Raw genomic sequence first — 25,246 nt, forward strand, 5'->3', positions numbered from 1 at the left:
GTATTTTACACCGATACGGGTTGGGTGGGGTGTAAACAAAAGAGACACGATTTTTATGTCTGATTGTGCGCGGCCATAGTTCATTTCCGAATACATGTTTGTTCAACTGAAATGTAATATGGGCTCGGTATAGTTGGAGGTTTAAAAGAGGAGGACCTCTCATATACATGCGGTCTCTGTTGTTTTGAAATAGATGCAATTAATACCGCGAGTATTTTTCACCTATACGGGTTGGGTGGGGTGTAAACACAAGAGGCACGATTTTTATGTCTGATTGTGCGCTCATGATTCCCCGTCACATGCGATAATACTTCATTTCCGAATACATGTGAAAAAATGGTGATATTACTTAGCACATGCGAATATGATTTCGTATGGAGCAAGGATTGTTAATTGGTGTTATGAGGCCCATATAGGCGAATATCTACATAGCATCTGTATTTCAGTTGCATATGAAGTTAAGACTCCCAACTAGTGTCACGATGACATATACAAACTGACATTTACTCTCTGATATGAAAAATGTCTTCCTTTTTTTATCATTTTGTAAATAAGTGTGAATAAGGAAAAATGTCTCTATGTTAATTGTGAAATTTGTCTATCTCATTGTCATTTCTCTAAAGATAATTTGGCCATATTATAAGTCCACAATGTGACGACAGTATCGATCCATTTATAAAACATGCTATATATTATAGCTTTTAAAATAGAATTTATGTTTTTATATTTATTCTTAGTAATAGAACTACATGACTATGTGGTATGTTTTTATTCTCTAAATGAGTTTAGTGTATTAATAAATGGATATCACTACTGACTAATATGGTGAAGAAAAAACTATTTTGGTATGAGGATGTACATCATTATTAAGTACGATACTAAACACACAACAGATATGGAATGAATACTGAAAGACTTTACAAATATACTTATTATAGATTACTTTATGATCCAGATATAACCTGAATTGTGGAAACCATACCCTAAAGAACGACAAGACAGAAAAGAATTAGATTCACCTTATCATTGAGGTATGCAAAGTAAATATGACTTTAAAGAATGTTATGTAATAGTAATGCAAATGTTTACTCAGGATTGATGCTAAGATCATCGTATAAAATGTGAAGTTATTCAGCAATTTGATGTATATACAACATACTCAGATTTATCAAACTGAATTTCATAGAGTCGGCCCGCATTGGATAATCTCGGCGGCATAAGACATAAATCGAGCATAGGATATTGACAATGAGGATGTGACATTGTATTGTAACAAAACTATGTATTCTATATTTTTAATTGAAGCTTTCTGCAATCATAAAGTCTTTACCCATTATGTGGTTTTTAGGCAAGTAGGATGTTACATACTTGTAAGCTAAGGAACCTAGGAGTTAAGGAACTCGCGATATGTACTTATGAAGTCATTAATGCAGGGAATAACTAAATACTAAGAAACAATAACACTAATGTTGTCTCATGCCTTTATAGACTAGGTCTTCCATCTGTGTATGTAAAATGCTTTGTGAATGATATGGTCAATGTAGAACTATATAGACATGCTATGTTTTTATAGAAAAACATTTGTTTGTGAAGGAATCGAAATATGCTTTTAAACAATGTTTAGAAATGCTAACATTAAATCCTAAAATTCTTTCGTGTATGCTCTTTTGATAGCCCTGAAGAAGTCTCATGGGAGACGAAACGCGTTGGCTATGGCTATGAAAATATGAAATATGACATGGAAGAAATCTTCATTCAAAATCAATAAAGAAGAAAGAAAAAACGTATATGTTAAATGTGTCGTATGCTTTATTAGAAGTTTACTCATTACCTCTTAAAGATACAAAAGTGTATAGGTACTTGGAGATCCTACCATAGTACATAGTGCTAAACCTCCTGTGTATTCATATGTTGTTGTAGGACTTAGTCCTACATTGTTGAGAGTAAAGAGGGTAGTACTCTCTGGTTTCGTGCACTTTCTGAATTGTCTACGTCAACCACTAATATTTGTCTGGTGCGGTTCTAATCAGCCTCCACCCTCCCCTTTTGTATATATATAGAATCTCCTCTTACCAAGGAGAGAATAGTTCTTTACAACCATTGAACATGACAACCCTGATCCCTTATAACCGTGGAAAAAATATACTACCTTTTGCTCAGTCACTCGTGCTTACTTAGTCTGTCTCAGATAAATACACAGAATAAACAGGCTGGGTGTTTTCAATAAGAATTTATTGAACAGTTGTTATTCTAGTGTAAAATAGATGAGCTGCAAGAATCATTAGACAGTACAAGATATAAATGATTAGCAGTACGATAAAGGTAAATAGATGGTATAGCTCTACCAGCTTACTACCTTCATGAATACATATGAATATATAAAACACATGATAAAAGATGCGTACTCCTACGATGCCTCCCTAACTAAATGTATCCAAGTGTACCTAGCATGTATGTAGGTGTTAAGCCAAGAATCCCTCTAGGATTTAGTCAACCCCATTACCTGAAGTGTGAGAATATGGGACCCCCTCCTGGTCTCGAGTTGGACACCCAGCGAGGGATGTTAGACCACTGCGAGCTGGAGTGTCTGCATGCAGGAACCTCAGCGTGTCCGTTCAGTGTGTCGACCAGGAAGTCTCGGTCTCCTCTGTCTTATCTTAGCAAGATGTGATGTATATATACCCATAGGACTCCCAAGGGTCCAACCTTGCTCCTTTACTATGTCTGCCTAAGGATGACTTTGGGTATGAACTTTATACATAGATTTTATACAGGAGATGGTAGTCCTGCTGTGCTTCCAAGAATCCTCATGCATAATGTATGAGATTTCAAACTGAGGGAAATCCCGTGCTCTGAATGCAGTGTAATATCTAGGTAAAAGGTCAGTCCCTGTAAACCGTGACAAGTGTAATGTAGGAAGAGAATATAGGTGAAGGGTAATGAGATTACCGGGGCCTATATTATGATACCTATATGGAATATAACACCCACTCCTTTTCCTAATGGACGACATCGTTAAATTCTGAACGTACTGCTAGGCTGACTAGATACTGGTAGGCATATAGTAAAAAAAATGAGTTTCTTTTTATGCTTAAAAATTCATTAAAAAAATTCTAAAAAGAGGTAAAAAATTTAAATTGACACTCAACCTATAGCTTGTCTTACTGCACAAGTTGAATATAATGCCTTATAGTGTGTGGTAAAAACTTCCCCATCGCGTATGGCCAGCACATAGTTTGCTGCTTGAGGGGGTCTGATGGTCTCTGCTGGTGCTTTGCCAGGGCGTTCCCCCTCCCCATACCTCCTCACGACATGATATTTTCCATGAAAGAGGCATTCCTGCTCTGCTTTGGTTTGATATTCTGTAAGCTGCTCTCGTGCATGGGCTAGCGCGGGCCCCTTGTGTGCTGTACGCGCTTTTGCTTCCTGCTCTTTAAGCTTAAGTTCTCAGCTCGTGAGGGTCGCTCGGATATCTTTAAGGATGCCCCCTGCTTTGGCAATACACAGTCCCCTGACAATAACCTTCAATGCTTCCCAAACAGTGGCTAAAGAGGGTATGGAGTCTGTGTTAAGCCGTTGAAATTCCTCTAGTGCTTCCCCTAGTTCTGCCCTGAACGCTGTGTCTAAGAGCGATGTAGGTTGAATCGCCACACCCTGGGTCGGGGCTGCATACCCGGGGATTCAGCAGCATATATACTGGGGAGTGATCGGAGCGCGCCAAGTGACATGTGGAATGGGTATGTAGCGCTATGTCTGTAGAAGCGAGCCACATGTCAAACTTAGACCAGTTGTGCATTTCCACAACTTGAAAATAAACATAATAAACTATGAGGACAGTCCTCTACATGTTGCTCTCGATGATCCTCACCTGCCATCTACTAATAATGAGGAGGGTGTATGCCCTGTCCTTGTATGTCTGTGCCCATGTGATAATTGTATGTGTGCTGCCTATTGTTATTGCTTGCCTGTTGATGCCTACGCTGTTACCCAAATGGCCCCCCACAGCAGCGTCCCCACCTTGCCGTGTACAGTCCCCTCCCCCCTGCACCCTCCCAATAAAATTATGGAAGCCAATTTAGCCATCCTCACAACTGTCCCATGCCACTGGTACATGGTCCGTGCTATAGGCCTGTAGCATGCAGTCGTCATGCAGGTATAGTGTCGATCAGGCATGCCGGCACTAGCAATGTGAAAGACAGAGTGTGCTTGGGTAGCGAATTGACTGGCTAATAAAATACTCAACATTTCCACAACTTGAAAATAAACATAATAAACTATGAGGATAGTCCTCACAGGCGGAAGAAAGGGGGTCTCCCTCAGAAGTGTGCGCCCTAGGGGGCGTGGCATTGCCTCCTGCAAGTCTGTGGTGCACAGGAGGGTGCCCTGGATTGCGAGTTCATTGTGAGGAGGTATCTCGCTGTCTCTATACGATACTATTATGTGGCGGAGAGTCATGCATTTGTGATGAAACGTTACCTGAAAGCTCTAATATATCCTTAGGTATAGTTCAAACTAATACAAGCATTTGAAAGCCATGCATGCTCAAACAGAATGTCAATTTTGATACGAGTTCCAATTTTCCATTTGTTTTCCAAAAGACTAATTTTTCCCCAGCTCACGACGGGCCAAATGAGTCAAATGTTTGTGTCCTGGCTGGTAGATGCAACATTCTTGTTGCTTGCCTCCACAGTTGGCGGTCCCTGTAACACCTCGCATATTATGTCAATTGAGCACAGATGATCTTCTGTACTGTCCACAGCCGGTGGTGGGACAGCCTGTGCGCCATCGAAGGCCTGGGTGTCAGAGGAGGAGCCGGTGTCCATACCAACAGGAGCAGATACTACCTGTGGTGGCTCTAGAAATGCCGCCATCAACATGGGAATACGCTGAGGACACTGCAGAACATGGGCCGTTATCGGGTCCAGTAAAGCATCAGCGTCCGGTTGCGCAAATAATGGGAGTGCCAGACAAAGATCCAACATGCATTCTTCTCCACAAAACAGGCATCGGAGGACAGGTAAGATGCAGTCCATTCAGACTAGTCAAAATGACAAGAACCATGAAGCTCTTAGTTCTCTTATGCGAGGTGTGCCTAGAAGTTGTACCATGCGATCACAGTATTTTCTCTCCAGGAGCTGTTTCCATCTCCATGTTGACTGGGACGTCCATTGAGTAGCAGAAAAATGACAATCAGGATACTGCTTTTAGAAACAGGATCAGCAGCAGCTCTCCAAATGTGCTTCCAAATACAGAGTGTATAAAGTTTGGTATAACTCCGAGGACCGTCTGAAAAGTGCTTAATAGTCCAGAACCTATGGTCTTAAATAGGTGGACAATGCCTGTCGTATTCGACATGTTAAAGATACGATTTACAGTTTCTGCGAAATGGAAAGGGCAATTTGTACGTATAAGTGCCTGTATCTCTGCTGAAGACCTTGCTACTTGAAGATCAAAAGTCTCTTGAGCAGAGGTTAAGGGCACAGGTTTCTGTATAAGCATGGCTTTCATTCTGCTCAAAGTATCAAACCGAATTAATGAAACATTTAGTGAAGGCTATAACAGCGCCTACCTGACTGTATGTGTTGGTGGAAACAATACTTGCATACAGCTAGTAACCCTGGAACTCACAGTTACCAGATATGGAATGCCCGGAAGCATCCCACAGCAACCTTTTTTTAAATTGTTTTTAAAAAACACTTTGTTTATTTGCATTTTCTGTTTCAAGAATACAACACATACAATACTTTTTAGCCATATCAGTTACATTGCAAGTCTGCAATTTGATGCAGCACAGTTGTTAGCATGTAAAGGTTGGTCACAGTAAGTAGTGAGCTTGTTCTGCAGGCAAGGTGTACATCACTGCATACTGTACTTTGTATCTGTCGGCTCCAATATTCTACACTTCCCGGTGGCCCCAACCAGCCAGCTGATCTGTACAAGTGGCGCTCATACACCCCTATCACTGGCAGTCCCACCCTGAAAATAATTTGTGAAAGGTTCCAAAATGCTACAGGGTCTAGAGCGAGGAGGGAGCAGCTCCGCATATATGTTGTTTTGCTCCTGACAATATGTCATATCTGCCAGCCATTCCTTACATTTAGGTGCCCGGCCCTTCCCCCATCTACATGCAATTCATCACTTTGCAATGAGCAAATCCATCACTATCAGACATTTGATTCGTCCTTTATGCCCGGGTAAGTAACCTAGGAGCCACATCTCAGGTGTTAAGTCTAACTGTTCGCCCGCCATGTCACTCAGGGCCGCTCCCACCCTAGTCCAGTAGTGCGCTATGGCACCACACTCCCATGCGAGATGTAAAAATCCCGCTTCCTCCTGTCTACATCGGTTGCATTTATCGTTATCCCGCAGTTGGAGATTGTGATTTTTACAGGGATATAATACATCCTAAGGAGGAATTAAAAATGTATAATCCGAAATCTGCTACTCGCTGTAATGCGCTTCATTTGCTGGCAGCAGCATGTCCAGATCTTGTCTGTCAATTGATATTCTAATTCTGCTTCCCACCCCGTTTTTGCCTTCAATGTTTTGTGTGTCCCTGCCCCTATTGTTTCCTTGTATATACGGGACACTGCATGAGATGCCCCAGCTAACAGTTGGTGCAGTGGGAGCAATGTGGGTGATTCCTCCGGGAAACTGGGAGTAGTGGCTTTGACATCTTGGTGTAGTCGAATGTATAGGAATCGCTCTATAGTAGTGGAAGTGTTGTCCCTAAAAAAACGATCTGCCCCCTTGAATTCCCCATGGGCATACATATCTCCCCATGTGTTCATACCATATTTTAGGAGCATGCATTTGCATATGCCTTCCTATGTGACTGTTAGTCCCTGTTGATCTCGGAGGGGAAGTAACGGGGAATATAGCAGGGGGACTTGTGATCGTTTTAGTGCAGGCTCCCGTTGAGCACCTTTCTCCAGCCGTCTTGTCGTCAGCACCCAGAAACCCTGTTAAGGGGATAGTTGCCATATTCCCTTGCTCCACCGATAGGTGCATTATAAAGGGTGGGGGCTCAAACCAGTATGCGGCATAATGTGCTTGAGCACTAAGATAGTAGAGTTCAGGATCCCACGATTCAAACCCGCCCTGCGCAACCGGCAGTGTGAGGGTACTCCATTTAATCCAGGGCTGCTTCCCACCCCACGCCAGCCTTATGAGCTGATTCTTGAGCCATGTAAAAAATGGCCGGCCTTGGGAGTAGGGGATATTTGTGAATAAATATAAGAATTTGAGCTTGATGACCAATTTCATTAAGGTGACTCGGCCCGCAAGAGAGAGCGGCAGGGTAATCCATCTGGTTATCGATTCCTCCACTTTGTTGAGGACCGTCCCGTAATTTGCCCTTATGAGCTCCTCCTTATCTTTGACTATGTTGATGCCAAGGTAACGGCCCTCTGACTCACACCATTGTAGCGGATCATACAAGTGAGCGGCATAATCTGAGATTTTACCCAGTGTATTGTAATCCTTGAGTAAGCCCCAAACTTTATTATTTTGTGGATCAAGTCATTCATCCCAGCCTCCGGGTCCCTCACATAGAACCTGATGTCATCCGCGTAGAGCGAGATCAACACTGACCTCGTTGGGTAGTCTAGCGCATATCTCTTGTAATGCTGCCGGAGCATGGCAGCCAGCGGCTCCATTGCTATTGCAAACAGTAGGGGTGAAAGGGGACACCCCTGCCGTGTACCCCTGGATATGTGGAAGGCCGGGGAGCACGCTCCATTCAAGAGCAGGGTGGCGCGTGGGTGACGATACAGTAGCTTTATCCACATTAAAAAAAACGGCGGGAACCCCATATTCGTTAAGACTGCAAACAAAGATTCCCATTCCAGGGTATCGAACGCTTTGGTGGCGTCTAGGAAGACCACCACCGCCTGCTCATCCTGGTCAATCTCATGCATGATGGAGAATAGTGTACGTAAATTATGAGAGGTGGATCGTCTGGGTTTAAAACTGGCTTGATCTGGCCAGATCAGGTTGCTCATCAAGAACGTTAGTCCATTGGCCAAAACCTTGGCCAATATCTTGACGTCGCAATTGATTATGGACAATAGCCTGTATGAGTCGGTAGAGTCGGGAGGTTTTCCCGGCTTTAACAGCAATACTATCATTGCCTCGCTCATGGTTCGTGGAAGCATCCCCATTTGGCCCGCAACCTCGTAAACCTGTTTTAGAAATGGTGCAAGTATGTCTATTTAGGCCTTGTAAAACTCAATTGTGAGGCCATCTGGCCCTGGAGCTTTTCCATTACCCATTTGCATGATAGCTGCTTGTATTTCTTCCACCGCTTGCCCGTTACTGAGCCAGGCAAGCTCTATTTGTTTTAAGTATTGCACTGTTTCAGCTTGTCTTACCGCACAAGTTGAATTTAATGCCTTATAGTGTGTGGTAAAAACTTCCATTATGGCAGAGGTATCCCTTTGCGTCACACCTTCCCCATCGCGTATGGCCAGCACATAGTTTGCTGCTTGAGGGGGTCTGGTGGTCTCTGCTAGTGCTTTGCCAGGGCATTCCCCCTCCCCATACCTCCTCACGACATGGCATTTTCCATGACAGAGTGTGCTTGGGTAGCGAATTGACTGGCTAATAAAATACTCAACATTTCCTCAACTTGAAAATAAACATAATAAACTATGAGGACAGTCCTCACAGGCGGAAGAAAGGGGGTCTCCCTCAGAAGCGTGTGCCCTAGGGGGCATGGCATTGCATCCTGCACGTCTGTGGTGCACTGGAGGGTGCCCTGGATTGTGAGTTCATTGTGAGGAGGTATCTCGCTGTCTCTATACGATACTATTATGTGGCGGAGGGTCATGCATTTGTGACGAAAAGTTACCTGAAAGCAGCGCACAAGCTAGTCGCTGGGAAAGTTCATAAACGAAACTGGTGCAAGTTCCACATTTGTCTCTGTTAACTGCCAATACTCATCATCGTTTTGTGACTTTTCCTCTCTGCTGCCCAATGGAGAGCGCTCCGCTCTTGTGGAAGTCTTCTTCATTTTCTCAAGAAGTCTACTGCCTGTTGCGGAGTGTTGCATATGTGATGCTTCCCATCATAGGTGAGCCGTAGCCGTGCAGGGTAGAGCATGTCATACTCCACTCCCTCTAGTTGCAGTTTTTTCTTTATCGGCAGATACTTTTTTCACACTTCTTGGATATTGAGCCTCCTGGCCAAAACAGGTGTTAAGCAATTTCTCCACGTAGTATTCAAGCCTTCCTGTACTGGTGGATTCTGGGATACCAGTAATTTGGATATTATTACGCCACAATCGGGTTTCTAGATCTTCATTTTTCACTGCGATCACTTTGAGTAGTTTGTTCATATCTGTGAGTTGCCCTGTCGATTGTGCGTGATCGTCTTCGAGGGTAGATATTCTTATTTCTGCTTCCTTAATTCTGCCATCTTGTTTCTCTAGCTTCTGTGTAATTTGATCCATTCTGGCACACATTGAGTCCATTTTCCCCTCGATGGATGCTAGGCTGTTCTTCACAGTGATCAGCAGCGTTTTCATATCTGCTTCGTTGAGCCCCTGCTCTGCCTGGCCTGTCCCAGTCTGCTCCCCCTCTGGCTGCTGCCCCCTGGGTGTTCTGCGGGCGTCGAACGATAGTTTGGTTTTCTTTCCGTCTAGCTTCCCCATTGCGAAGTAGTTCTTGCCAGGTATGTTTGACTAAAGCAGATGATCTGACATCTATGAAAAGGGGGCCGGCTACTTGCTCCCACCACGCGGTATGTTCTGACCGTGTCGCAGCTGCGTTATCCAGATAGAGCTCAGCCCTCTACTCCCTCTCTTCCCCGCCGCAGTTTGGCATGGTTTTTGTCGCGTTGACCTCTGTCCCTACAGGTAGCTGTATATTCAATGTCTGCCACACACCAGGAGGATGTCAGGTGTGGCCTGTTCCTTGTTAGGTTCCTGCCCTTATGGGTGCCACTCACAGTGTATGTGCTGTGCTTTCTTGCTTCTCAGTGGTGCCACTGCGGGGTGACATGGCCAGCCATGCATGTGATTCGTTGGTGCACTCTGCGGCCCCACTCCACACCCAGCAGCACGTTGTGAATTGGCGTCTGAGCCGCGTCGCGGCTGGATTTAAGAGACCCCTTTAGGTCGTGATATGTGTGTGGGTTTCCTGGTGTGCACCACGTGCTCCCCTCTGCGATGCTTCATCACTAGTGAGGCAGACCGTTTGCTCCATTTAAGTGTGGCGTGGGAGGCATCGTCCGCATTATAGTTATAGAAGCCCCCACTTTTGAATGGCACTGCTCCGCTATGGTGAGGGTGGCTCTGCCACGCCCGCTGTACCCGGTCCCAGGCTGGATGCAGGACGAGGCGCAAGCTATACACAGAGACTGTTGCTTGGAAGCAGCTCGGAGATCAGGCCGGGCCGCTCCCGCTACGGCAGTCAGCAAAGAGTGCAAGATGGTTCCAGGTGCAGTGTCTCAGCTGCTGAGGAGGAGCCCCGCATGTGAAGGAACTGGAGACTCCCTCCACTGCAGTCACTAGGTGGGCATCAACAGAGGGCCGCAAGCCCTCAGAGTCTTGCCCCGCGGTTATTGCTGCTCACTGTTGGTCGCCACCGCAGCCTCGCAGTCCCGCTGGGCCAGCGATTAATGAGCCACAGCTGCAGGTCACGAAATCTTTCACCCAACCGGCCTCAGTTTTCTGTCTGGTGCGCTGGAGGTCTGGATCCCCGGCCTCGTATAGTTCAGCCCGCGTCTAGGCCGTTGCAGGGCTCCACGCAGCATGCAGTCGCGGGTGCAGCCCCACAAACTCACGGCCCTGCCCCTTTTCCTCCTCCTTACTTGTGAGGCGGTGGATGTGGCACGGAGGCTCTCTGCTGGAAGCTCCATGCCTACATTATCTTGGCCAATGCGATGGCGGGCCTCTGTCTCGCCCAGTCCGGCCGTTGGCACCGCTTTCCACAGGCCGCAACCGATCATGGCTCTTGGCAGGGCCACCGACGCTTCTGCCTCGTTGTGCGCTGGCTGTATCGCCGCTTCTGTCCTTCCGCCGCTTTGTTTTGCAGTTGGCGGCGAGATCAGGATATTTATGGGTTTGGTTCCAGGGCTGACGGAGCCTTACTACAGTGCGCCCATCTTGTTAGCCCGCCCTCTAGCGCCCATCTCACAGCAACCTTGATCGTTCAGCATCAAGTAACTCTAAAATGGTTTTAAGAGATATCTTCACCTCCAGTACTTTGGGACTTTGAAACTGTAAATACTATCATGTCTGATTTAGAACAATCTGCCTCATTTTCAAGTAATGAATTGTATGATGATACATCTGATTTTGACACCATGTACTGTTACCAACACTATGGTCATCATTTCTTGCACAAAGCAAGTATCCCACGCTGCAGTAACTGTGTTCTGGTCACATGCTCTGGCGGTATATCAACAGTACATCCCTGTTTTCTTCATACAATCTAACAGAAAGACAGACAACAATAGCATGAAGAGATGCAAAATATACAATGCTACACATTGAAAAATTGGACCAATTACCTTTTACCATGGCTAAGTCACCCACCACAGAATGGTTAATCCATGGCCATGTTACACTGCCTGTGATGACATTCCAATCTACGTTCTACAGTATCACCAGGTAGGCAGGTATGAAGCATTGGGAGAGGAGTACATACCTGAATCTTGGGAATTACCGTACAGATTTAGATGCAGGAATGGGGACACAGAAGTATTTCTCAGCATTTCAGACTGTTAGCGTTCTTTAAGTGATTCTCTAATTTGTCAGGATATTTTGCTTCACGGAGCCTGTAATTCTTCGGTTGCAAACCTATCATGTCACTTGAAAGGATCTGCAGCTGCCGTGATTCATCCGGTGTTCAAACTGCTCTTGAATTGGAGTTATTTGATGTTTAATGATTAAGCTTGTTGTGAGATGGTACCAGGCAGTGCATATCTGGTCACAGTAAGTTCCAGGGTTACTTATTGTATACAAGTATTGTTTCCAGCGACCCACACAGTTAGGGAAGCAGCGCTGTGGTCTTTGTTGGAAGTTTCCCTTATACGGTTTGATTCTCTGAGCAGACCGAAAGCCATGCTGTTACAGCAGGATGTCAACAAAAAACACTGAAAATGCCAGCACTAGTTGCACACCACACCACACTCACTCAACTCACACACCACTTCCCTGGTCCCATACCAACTTTGTCACTTTCTTGGACCAAGGTATCAAACCAAACAACAAAAGAATAAACACAATACTATTTTTTGTGCATAACACAAAATGACAAAACCTTTGAGTGTTCGTAAAACGTGCTTTACAAAAATGCACAAAAGACAGACACCTTACGAAATGTTTGTTTGGCAATCAAAAACACAAGATCGACGCGTTTCGAACCCTCTTCATTATAGGGTTCTCCTCAGGACCAAACTGAAGGGGTTAAACACGAGAACCTCCAATCTCGACTGAATTTCTTATGTGAACTTTTTTGTAGTCCACAATTCGGTCACGTCAGGTCACAGGAAAAGTTTCTAAGCGGCAGGGTCTTAGCAAGTTTCTTAGTCCAGGTGTAGATAATTCAGCTCCTATGCCCTTCTTGTTATTGAAAGCAGCATATACTGACTGATTTCATCGTGCTTTCCTCCCATTAGTCAAACTGTTCATTCTAAGTCCGTGTCGACTCTTTTCTGGGCATATTCTTTTCAAATCTGATATCTTCGCACTTTTCCTCCCTTTAATTGAACACTTCGGTGTACTCTCTTCAGGACCGGCCGCACGGTCACCGGCTCAGCCTTACTGATTTGAGCCAAACCCATTGTTGTTCTTTGGTTACAGAAGGATGTGGCTTTAACCTTAGCCCGGGAGACGTTTAATCTGCATGTTGCAAGATCTTCGGCTGAGATACAGGCGCTAGTCCGAACAAACTTCTAGCTCCATTTCGGAGAACTGGTACATCGTATCTATAGCATGTCTGATACCAGTGGGATAGTGCACCTATATAAGAGCATAGGTTCTGGATTACTAAGCACCTTTCAGACGATTTTCGGAGTCTTTCCATCATTTATACACTCCATATTGGTAAGCATTTTTGGAGGGCTTCCGCTGGTCCTACTACTTGTAGTGGGTATCCTGGTTTTAGTTTTCCTGCTACGCAATGGATGGCCCAGTTTTCAAAGAGATGGAAAAAGCACTTCCGGTGTGACGTTGCCGTGAATGTATGCTACTCCATCTGGGTGCACCTCAGCTTCTGGAGCTAAGTGAGCAGTAGTTCCTTTCATTCAGATCAGTCTGGGTCGACTGCATCTTGCCTGTGCTCTGCTTTCTATTCTGTGGATATGAATGCGTGTAGGACATATGCCTGACCCTTCCATCGGGTGCGCCACCGGATGTTGATGTACAACTGAACCTCTTAAAGGCCCAAGTGTTATATTGTTCTCAGCTTATTCCAATGTTGATGACAGCATTCTTAGAGCCTCCATGGGATGCTTCAGCTCCTGTCGGAATAGACACCCGTCACCAACAAGCACACAGGCTTCAAGCGTTTCCTCACCGGCTGCTTCAGGAACTGAAGATCACCTTTACTCCATTGACCTGATACAAGAGGTGTTAAAGGGACCGCCATCTGCGAATGCAAGCGACAGTAATGTTGCATCTCCCAGACAGGACACATAAACATTTGGCTCTCCGTGTGATGGGAGCAATTCGGCCTTTTTAAAAAACAAGCCAAATTGGAATCCAAAAACATAATTTTAGTTTTCTTTTTCTGTCCTGCTCTCACTGAGCACCATGGCTTTCGAAGTGGTCTGTTGTTTTAACAGTAAGTTGACTATTTATAGGACTTATATAGCTTTTTAAACATTTGTATCGTTTTTCACATATACCATGTTTTTAGATGCTTTTAAACTAGTTTTTATTACAATGTTTTTATGCTTTTACTTCAGGCATATTTTAGCATTTATTAATGTTATCGTCCTTCGGATGAGGAGTGAGTGTTAAAAGCCCAAATGTACCCCAATAGAGGCCTAGGTAGCTGCACAACCTTTTACCTACATTTGTCGTACCTTGCTCTACATAACGGCTCTGGCGCTGACCTTTTATCTAGTTATGTGCCGAATAAATGTCGTGTGGTTTTCTTCGAAGACTAGCCTCATTTATTATGCATGAGGATTCTTAGTATCATATCTTAATCTTCTGCTTAGGACATGCACAGCAGGATTACAATCTTCTGTCTAATAACTCTGTACAAAAGTCACTGCCAACGTCATCCTTGAACGACAGAACCACAGTACCATTTCACATTTAGGTAGAACCCCTGAGAGTACCTTCTGGGTATAAAAGAACCACATCTTCACTGGGCAACCAGAGGAGAAGCTTCCATGCCGACACGAGATGCTGAAGTCTCTGCCAGCAGAAACTACAGCATGCAGTGGTCTGACATCCTTTGCAGTGTGTCCAACTCAAGACCAAGATGGGGTCCTTCCTTCTCTCCCATCAGGTAATGGGGTTGGCTCTTTCCTAGGGGATTCTAGGCTTTACACCCACATACATGTGGGAAAACTTAGGTACACTTAGATAGAATTTGCACCTTAGGAGTACGCTCAATTACTACCATGTATCGATATACCTGCATACATTTACTGTTTTAGCACCAGGTTAGAATTCTACCTTTTATTTACTTTTTTGGTGCTTGTAATCTTATATATCTGTTTTTGTCTAATGATTGTCACAGCAAAAATGTTTTATATTAGAATGACACTGGTTCAATAAATGCTTAAATAAAACGTCCCCAACGTTTACTCTGTGTATCTCACTGAGACCAAGAGACCACGATTGACAAAGCGAAAAGTACTGTACTGTTTCCCCAATCCCTGAAGGATCAAGGGTTGTCATGATCGATAGTTGTCAGAAACTATTCGCTCCTTGGTAATGCTAGGGGACTTATGGTGGCACTGTGAGATAGCTGGTCTAAAGGCTAACATATCCTTTGGCGGTGTCTGGAATCAGTCTGGACACAAATCCCTTAGTTTATGTTGTCTAAACGCGTAGATCATATGTATTTTTAGAAACTACACAACAATATGGTCACGTCAGAATATAGTTTATTCTGATTTAAATTATAATTTATTCCCACAATACGCAGAGATTGTGTATGGAAAAAATAGTCCTGGTTTTCAATTAAAAGTAGAGCATTCTAACTGTTTATGCCAGAAAACTGTTGATCCTGCTGGTTTGTCAGTATGCAACTAGTTGCAAGGGCTCTTGTCATTGGCTATATATGAACAGTTGGGATAAATCCAGAGACAGAAGGTGCAAAAGATTTTCTTGAAAGCGAGTAAGTGTGTGATTTTTATTGCTTCACCTGTGCAGGCAGTACAAGCTTTCACCTTACAAACTTGTTCTTTAATACCTATTCAGGCGTAAATCATTGCTTTCTTTGCTTTGTGATAACAATTGGAGAGGCACATAAACCATCTTGAAAAAATTTCACACCAATTTAGAAAACTAGAGTAAAATTAATAACATTATTTGACACCCAAACAAGTAAAATCCAAGTACTAGAACTGGACATATGCAATTTTAAATGCTGTAGGTAAGTATAGTGTCTAAAAGCACAAAGCGCCACTCATAGCTATCTGGTCGTGCAAGACTAGTTGAAAGTCACAAGTTGAGGTCAACCACAATGGAGCACAGGCTGGATACAGGGACCGGGTTAGACCAGCTGAAAGAGTTACCTTAAAAGTCTAGCACAAAGAGTGGAGGGAGCAGGAGTAGGGAGAGCGTCGCAGATGGTTGTCACTGTTGCGAGAAGTGCAAGCCGGGCGCCACAGATGGTCGTCACTGTAGCATGAAGATCCTATTGGCCATTGTGGACGGTTGTTGCTGGAGATTCACGTTGGCAATCACTGTAGGCTGGTGATATTGTAGCACAAAGAGTAGCTTTCATGTTGCAGGTTGTTGCTGACGATTACTGTAGCACAAACAGTTGGGTTCACCGAAGCTTTGCATTGGTAGTCAGTGCATTCGGCAAGATCTTAGCACAAACAGGCCCATTTGCGGTCGTAATGAGCCCACAACTTCAGGATTTCTCCTTTTCTTGGAGAGGAGCTCACCTGATGCCACACCAAAGGTCCAGGACCTGAGGGGAAACTCTTGGGGGTCAGGAACTCACTTCAGCAGAGGCAGCAGGGCTAAGGCACATCCATGCAGCAGGTCAGCTGGGCAGAAGCAGGTAGCCTCTGGAGCTTATTATGTTCCTGTAGCTCAGAACAGGAGGTCAGTCAGCTGACACTTGGAGTCACTTTAGCATGAGACGGAGGGTGCAGGTCCATTCCATCTTCTGTAGGGTGTAAGCCAATCTTACCATGTTTAAAGGAAAGAACACAAGCACTTTAGCACTGTAGTGATAAAGTGCCCAGAGTCCTAAAAGTGAACAAAAATGGGTTCAGAAAAGAGGAAGGTGAAGGCAAAAGGTTTGGGGATGACCCTGCTGAAAGGGCCAAGCCCAACATTAACCCTCTCTATAAAGATTATGTCTGAAAAATAAAAGGCATGACTAGGTTTGAACAAAAAACCTTCCACAGAAGCTGCTGCTGATAAAAGTACTCTGTTACTATTACAATTAGTTGCATGGACTCTGCGTATTTGACATATATAAACACTTGGAATAAGTTGAGAGGCAAAAGCCTATAAATACGTCATCTTCAATACGATTTGGGTTGTGGGGCTTATTACCTGATCAGTCAGACAGCGCAGCCTTTCATCTGTGTAAATAAAAGCTTCACAATTTTACCAACCTGTTTTTTAATGTTTCCCTGAACTAAGTATTCCCAAAAATATCGCCAGTGAGTTTAGCAGCAGCCCAAAGATAAATACGGGAAAAGACAGATTGGCCCCCCAGCACAGACAATGAAGAGAGACATATTTTTAATGTGAATGTGCACTAGCAAACTTCCTCCTTTCAGAATGAATACAGTTAATTTCCAAATTGTGCTGAGCCTTTGCCGTATACTGTATGCTGTGGTGGAGAGAATCATATTGTGAATTTAACAGACTAATGGATGAAGACACATGACCAAAAGTGACCTTTATGTACGTACATACACATGCATTTATAAACAGAAGGTCTTCTTGGCTGATGCCAGACCTAAATAGAAAATATGGAAGAGTGTTTGGGAGAGATTGTTGCAAATAATCAAGAGTGAGAAGTGATGATGAAATACGTGGAATAACTAAAACATATCAAGGCAATAGGTAAAAGCCAGACACTGCAAATGACAAGTTATATTGTATTTCTTTATGTTTAACAGATTTGTGTGGATTGATGATGATGGAAGATGATGATTGTCCAATTGGAGTAGCTATGGATGATACCAAGCCTGATGGATCATTTCCTGCCATAATGGGGTAATTAATAATAGCTTCAACTTAGCATGTGCTATTTGGATGTACCCGAAAATACAATTTCCGTGGGTTAAGCTGCTATAGTATAGTGTTACAAACTGTTTTCAACCAAGGTTGAACATAGCATTAAGGTGGTTTATGGTGAACTGCAGATTATACCTATTGAACATTGAATGCTACTCACTGTGGGTCCTGTAGGACGTTCTCTGTAAGGCACAGCTACTTCCAGGAAACAAACCTTTATAGGTGACCGTCAGTTGTATGTCGTTAGCAATATCAATCTGCATATGCACCGACTACAAAATATCGACTACAAATATATTTTCATTAGCATATACAGGGAGGTGTCTATTTTGTATTCTTAATTCCACATCTGTGTACCTTAGTTATATGTTGGTAGTCAATATAAGTACAGGTCAATATTAAAAACCCAATAATTTGTTACAACACCAGACTAACACCCAAGCAAGAAAAAGTTATGCAGCACCATCCTCAAAAGTAGGTTTTCTGCCATGCATTTGCCTTAGTTTCATCATCCTAAAATAAATGTATGAGCAGGTTTGCCATGTTTGATAGCATTGTTGTATTGGTAATGTAAGTGACAGCAAGAGAATGAAATGTCTGAAGTTTTAGCTAATCATCATTTCAATCAGACAGGTAAAAGGGTGTCACTTGGTATTACGTCTCAAGGATGACAAACGTTTAACAACTGACATTCAATTAATCTCACTAAATAAACATACTTTGTGGTGTTTGGTACTCATTAGGTCTGCTCAGAGATTTCAGGCTGAAATGGTTTGCTCTTTTATCTCCTTCAGAAGGATGAAGGCCTAACAGTTGTGCCTGATTTCCACTTCAGTAAGTCACAATTGATCCTGTAGATGAATCGAAGTTGAATTGCAAGCTGTTGTTCTGTTATAGATTAAAGAACACTAATATGTTTTTAAGGTTTGAGCGAGATGTCATGCACACCAGTATTCAGCTGTATATTTTCCAATAGCTGAATTGAGAAGTGAATCCTCCTGGAGCTATTAAGATTGATCAGTGAGTTAAATGCTCACCATTGACATCCAATGTGATCTGCAGGTCCCAGATATTATTATATTTGCCTGTGTGGCTTGTTTCAATTGGTAACCATTGTATTGTCAGTACAATTGGAGTGATGAGATCAAAGTATTTACTCTCAGAGACAAAATGTGTCACTTTATGCTTGACCACATTCAGTTGTTACGTATACTTGATGAATGCTAATAAGAAATGAGTTTTCATAAATCAGGATTTTTAGACCTAAGGATTGAACTGTTATCTTGAGGTCAGGATCCGGGTTGAAATGTTTGGTTCCTCATAGTCATCTCACTTGAAATTGGGCACGCCTTGCCATGCCATTTACTGGAGAATAGAGATTCAGGTACTCTTATAGAGTTGGATTGCAATGCAACATTGTTAAAACTTTGTGGATGTTCTGTTCTCTCATTACTCCGTTTCGCTACCACATTTAGAAGTGGTAAAACTACTGTTTTTAAAGCATGGAGCCTCAGCTTTGCCCGTCCATAGAAAAATCCTGTCAGCCAGGGGCGCCACTAACCCACAGGATGTTGGAAGGCCTTCAGTTTTATACTGGACCTTCTGATGCTGTGTCCACCATGGGTTTTTCCTGCATTTGACCACAACGTACAGCACGGGTATTAGAAAAAAGTTATTAATGTCCATGATACACTCAGCGCATCAGGGTCATTATGTTATATTTTTGAAAAACTATGCACCATTTTGGAGGTTTGCCTTTGAAAACAGTAAAACAATACATGCCATAGTATGGTTGGCAGCAGGTGTTGCAGGAATTCTGTTTGGAAACAGAACTATGCCTGGAAAATCAGTATGTAGGGATGGAGTCATGTACCACATTAGTTCCAATGGGCCCAAATCCTGACTAGCTCATAGTGCCGTTCTGGCCCTCCTAGCCTTCCCAGAGTAATCGTTAAGTTGGCATCCCAGAACACAACAGGTCATCACCTTTCATTTTCTCACTCATGCATGTCCATAATAAACAAATGAAAGACACAAGGAAAGTTTACAATATTTATTAAGCTATCATGCTCAATCATGTAGCAACTGTGCTGCAATTAGAAAACATATGCGAATGAGCAGAGTAATTTGCATTATTAGTAAACTGCACACAATGAAAAGCCCTATCATGACGAATGATATCTTTGCCTAAGCCTAACCTCACTACTTGAGCACAGTGATAAATCAGAGATCTCTGGGGTTAGAGTCGGGCCCCATGCCTGGCATTAGCCATTACCTTGTCTGTTATGAGCCCCAATATAGGCTTAGGTAGTTACATGATCTTTTACCTACATCTGTCCTACCTTGTTCTACATAACGGTTTTAAAGCTGACCTCTTACCTAGTTATGTGACGAATAAATGTTGTGTGGTTTTCTTCGAAAAATTAGCCTCCTGTGTTATGCATGAGGATTCTTAGTATCACAGAAGGATTACCATTTTATGTATAATTTTATGTATAATGGAGAGAGCCCAACCTTCTCCGTTTTCGGAAGTCTTTGAAGACCTTATTCTTCAAAGACGCATTCCCGCTTCTATAGGCGATTGTTAGACCTGAGACCCATACATCCTCTTTCCATCTTTGTTCTGTACTTGGTCAGTAGCGCTTTGAGACCTGTTGGTGAGTTGGCGCGATATAAAACCCAGTTACAATTACAATTACAATTACAATAATAATACTGTACAAGAGTCATCCCTATCGTCATTCTTTTTTTTTTTAAGTTCAGAAATAATTTTACTGCAAAGAGTAGAGGTGCCTGCATACATTACAAGATATTGAAATCACTGCATTACAATTAATGTCTGTTACAATAGAACTTACATGAATCTGACTTATTAATGAAAGTAGAAAAAGTAAAACAATATAAATGAATCATAGATAACATATAATCAAATAGTTTCAGGAACCAACAGGAGAGTCAAGGTGGTTTAAGGACTTCTTGCTGAGTTGGTTGTGGTACATAGCAGCTTTGGGCACTTGCGTCAATGTATGCTGTGACAGGTGACCACACATTTAAACGTTTTTGTTGCCATATGCAAAGGGTAAACAAAAGAAGTGTCCAGTCTATGATTAAGGCAGACAGCATACCACCCAGTTTATAAGAAATGTTTGTAAAATCTTTCCAATTCATGGTAATTTGCTGAAAAGCAACTGCTAATAATAAGTCAATAATGTTAACGTTTAGCGTGCCATTTTCCCAAATAGGAGAAAGACTTCCTAGAAAAATATGAGTGAAGGAAAAAGGAAATTTAGGACCAAAAATTGAATTAATTTAGGCCCATACTTGTTCCCAAAATGCATACACACTTGGACAATAAAATAGCATATGAAATAAATCAGCATTTGTAGAAGAACATGTCCAGCAAGTATCAGACACCGTTGAGAAAGTTTTACTCAAAGTAAGTGGTGTTAGTAAGAGTCTGTTATATACATAAAACAATGTTTGCGTTGTATTGGCTGCCTTAGAAGACCTACGAATCTTGGTCCATATGTTTTTCCAAAGTGACAACGGCCAAAACGTCATAAAGTCGCGCTCCCAGAGCTGTTCTGTTTAAGATTTCTGCCTATCAGAGACGGAGCTTTGTAAATAGCTAAGGATAGTGGAAGCCTTGGGCATAGTTTGTAACAGAGTATGAAGTCTCAAGGTGGAATTTGAAGTGTTTGAGGTATCAGGTGTGTTAGAAAATTGGAGGTAAGTATCCATCACAGCTTTCTTAAGGGAATTATATTTATGATTGAATGAAGCAAGTAAATTAAATAGTTCGCTGAGCAAAGAGAAGGGTAGAAAATCAAATCTGATCCTAAAAATAATTGAAGAAGGAGCGTTGTGGCTTTGGTATACTGTAAAAAGATCCTTTTGTTCTGCCCATGAATATGAAAGATAAGCCAAGCAGAAAGTCTTGAAAGTGGTTTCAGAGAAAGTTGGCAACAATGGATGTATGAGGAAACGGATGTATGTCGTTACAATGCACACTTTTACAACGCATGCACTTACAACGCATTTTTTACCACGCAACATCCACTACAACGCATTCCATTACATAGCATGACACTACAACGCATTTTTAAAAACTACCTTTACAACGCATTCCATTACATCGCATACTACCTTTACAATGCATACCATTACAACGCATAATATTAAATTGCATTTAAGGTAAGTATTGGATAGTATAGGGGTAAAAATTACTATTCTAACTCCAGGGGGTGCAACAGTAGGGTAAGTGTTGGATAGTATAGGGGTAAAAATTACTATTCTAACTCCAGGGGGTGCAACAGTAGGGTAAGTGTTGGATAGTATAGGGGTAAAAATTACTATTCTAACTCCAGGGGGTGCAACAGTAGGGTAAGTGTTGGATAGTATAGGGGTAAAAATTACTATTCTAACTCCAGGGGGTGCAACAGTAGGGAAAGTGTTGGATAGTATAGGGGTAAAAATTACTATTCTAACTCCAGGGGGTGCAACAGTAGGGTAAGTGTTGGATAGTATAGGGGTAAAAATTACTATTCTAACTCCAGGGGGTGCAACAGTAGGGTAAGTGTTGGATAGTATAGGGGTAAAAATTACTATTCTAACTCCAGGGGGTGCAACAGTAGGGTAAGTGTTGGATAGTATAGGGGTAAAAATTACTATTCTAACTCCAGGGGGTGCAACAGTAGGGTAAGTGTTGGATAGTATAGGGGTAAAAATTACTATTCTAACTCCAGGGGGTGCAACAGTAGGGTAAGTGTTGGATAGTATAGGGGTAAAAATTACTATTCTAACTCCAGGGGGTGCAACAGTAGGGTAAGTGTTGGATAGTATAGGGGTAAAAATTGCTATTCTAACTCCAGGGGGTGCAACAGTAGGGTAAGTGTTGGATAGTGTAGTGTAATATTATGCGTTGTAATGGTATGCGTTGTAAAGGTAGTATGCGATGTAATGGAATGCGTTGTAAAGGTAGTTTTTAAAAATGCGTTGTAGTGTCATGCTATGTAATGGAATGCGTTGTAGTGGATGTTGCGTTGTAAAAAATGCGTTGTAAGTGTAGTGCGTTGTAAAAGTTGCGTTGTAAACGTTGTTCCCCGAGGAAACAACTTCAACCTGAGATAAGTAGTGTTTTAAAATGGAGACTAAGCAGCTAGGTTTGATAATGTAGCATTCAATAAACGATGAGAAATTTGCAGTCGTTAAGGCATATGAACCCTATTAGACTTGGGGGTCTCTAGTTGGCACAGGTATGCACTTGTGACAAATAGGGACCCTCTCCTCTAGTCAGGGTAAGGGGGTACACTCCTAAAATAACCCCTGCTCACCCCCTTGGTAGCTTAGCACGAGCAGACAGGCTTATCTCAGAGGCAGTGTGTAAAGCATTTGTGAACACATACAGTAATCAAATGACAACACTACAAATGGACACCACACAGGTTTTATATCAAAAATAAGTATTCTTTATATAGATTTACCACAAGATCATTAAACGACAAAAATACACAATACTGTTACTGTAGCTGGTAGAATTTTGCTTAGTTCTCTTAAGTTCTTAAATGCGACACTTTAAGTCAATGTACCTTTTAGATGCGACACGCAGGGCAACAAAAGTGTTGCAACGATGTTGATGCGATTACGTTTTTGCTGCAAAGAAATAAAGACGGGAAGATCTTCCAGATGCGTTGCGCTTCTCCGATGTTGCGAGAAGACTCGACTCGATGCTTCAGCTGCAGCAGCGACACCCGTTATGCGATGCGACGACAGCGGCCTCGGCAGCGACACTCCTCTCCGACGTTGCGATACGCTTCAGCTCGATGTGATGTTGCAGCGGCGACACCCCTTTACGTGATGCGACGACAGCAGCTCCGACGGCGGCACGCTTCTCCGTGGATGCGAGGCGCTTTTCTTGATGCGGTGCAATGCGACAACTACGATAGCTGCGATGGCGACACGCTTCTTCCTCAATGCGAGACTCTTCTCTTGATGCGGTGCAATGCGTCAGCTACGATGGCTGCGATGGCGACACGCTTCTTCGGCGTTGCGAGACACTTCCTGGATGATGCGAGACGCTTCCGCTCGATGCGATGCTGCAGCGGCGACACACTTTACGAGATGCAATGACAACAGCTCCGACGGCGGCCCTCAGAAGGCCCAACAACAGCAGCAGGCACTTCCAAAGAACTCTGGGGAGGTGGGGGGTGAAGTTTGTTGTTCCTGAGACTTCAGCAGGAGGCAAGCTCTTTTCCAAGCCCTTGAAGATCCTTCACAAGTTGAGCAAAAGTACACACAAAGTTCCTTTCTCCTCTCTTTGGTAGTAAGGCAACCACTGCAAGCCAATCCTCCAGGTTCAGGGATAGTTTCCTCCTCAGCTTCTTCTGGTTCTTCCCTCAGCAGAGGCTCTTCTTGTTTTCCCAAAGTGATCTAAATTCTTGGGATCAGGGTCCCAATATTTATACCCAGAAATCCTTTGTCCTCTGAAGGCAGAGGGGCCTTTGACCAGTCCAAACCAGTTCCTGAGCACTCTGTTTACCAGACTTCTCCTTTCCTTTCACAGTGCAGGGCAGAAACATTAGACGCCCCACAGGAGGTGGAGCCAGCATTGTGGAGGGAAAGCACAGCCCTGGAGCACTTTGTTGACATGATTTCTTCTCTCCTTTCACAGTGCAGGGCAGAGACATCAGATGCACCACAGGGGGTGGAGCCAGCACTGTGGGGGGCAGGCACTGTCCTATTCAGGTCCCAGGTGCAACTCCTCCCTCCCATCTAGATGCAGATCTCTCTATTCATCACTGGGCGGACTCACCCTGTCTCCGGGAATTCTCCAGCCCTGTCACTCAAACTCCAGACAGGAAATACAAAGCCTAGCAGAGGCAGGTTTGAATGGTTAGACAAGAAAATGCCTACTTTCTAAAAGTGGAATTTTCAAAAACAGAATGTTAAAGCTAACTTCACTAAAATATGTATTTTATCATTCTGAGTTCAGGCATACTAAATTCGAATTTCCACCATGTTCCCTGGGTCAGTTAGGATTATAAAATGTAATAACCAAACTGCCCATTCTGGCCTATGGAGAACAGGTAGCCTTCCAATAGTGAAAAACGAAAATGGCTGTAATTCACTATTAGAACATGCCACACACACCAGGGCATGTCCTACCTTATCCTTACAATGCACCCTGCCCTCGGGCCTAACATAGGGGTGTCTGATATGAAGAAAAGAGAAGGTTTAGGGACTGGTAAGTGGGTGTACTTGCCCAGTCAGCATGACAGTACCAGACTGCATGCAGGCTCTGCAATGGCTGGCCTTAGACACACTTTTACAGGCTGCTTCTGTGGGTGGCACAACCAGTGCTGCAAGCCCACCAGCAGCATTTGGATTTACAAGCCCTGGGCACTCCTGGTGCACTGTACTAGGGTCTGACAGGTAAACCGAACCAACCAATCGTGGAATCACTAATTCATTCAAAAATTTACAATAGGGAGAGCATATGCACTTTAGCACTGATCAGCAGTGGTAAAGTGCCCAGAGTCATAAAACAGCCAACAACAGGATAGAAAAAATAGAGGAGGAAGGCAAAAAGTTTAGGGATGACCCTGCAAAAAGGGCCAAGTCCAACAAACCCCTACAACCGTAACTGCCAAAATAGCTATTATGCTCCTTCAAATATGTGTTTCCTTCTCCTAATATTTGTCATGTAAGCCAGTATTCAAAACATTTTAAACACATAGCACATGGGGACAAAAAAATGAAAGAGTACCCCCTTATTTTGAGGACATTATAAGAGAGCATAAATGGAAACATTCACAAACTGCATCAGCGCTTGAGGGAGTATCATAATGC

The 25,246-nt window shown here is 43.2% G+C and overlaps 1 protein-coding gene across 2 annotated transcripts in view; it reads left to right on the forward strand.

The window, feature by feature from the left end:
• LOC146805677 (amine oxidase [flavin-containing] A-like) overlaps positions 1-25,246 on the forward strand; it is a 675,430-nt gene that overhangs the window by 547,028 nt on the left and 103,156 nt on the right. For both annotated transcript variants that reach the window (XM_085622952.1, XM_085622951.1), the window contains one exon: positions 17,281-17,377. In XM_085622952.1, coding sequence (XP_085479078.1) covers positions 17,281-17,377 — 97 coding nt within the window. The remainder of the gene's footprint in view (positions 1-17,280; positions 17,378-25,246) is intronic.

The sequence above is a fragment of the Triturus cristatus genome, chromosome 8, assembly GCF_964204655.1.
Source record: "Triturus cristatus chromosome 8, aTriCri1.1, whole genome shotgun sequence".
NCBI classification, from domain to species: Eukaryota; Metazoa; Chordata; class Amphibia; order Caudata; family Salamandridae; genus Triturus; species Triturus cristatus.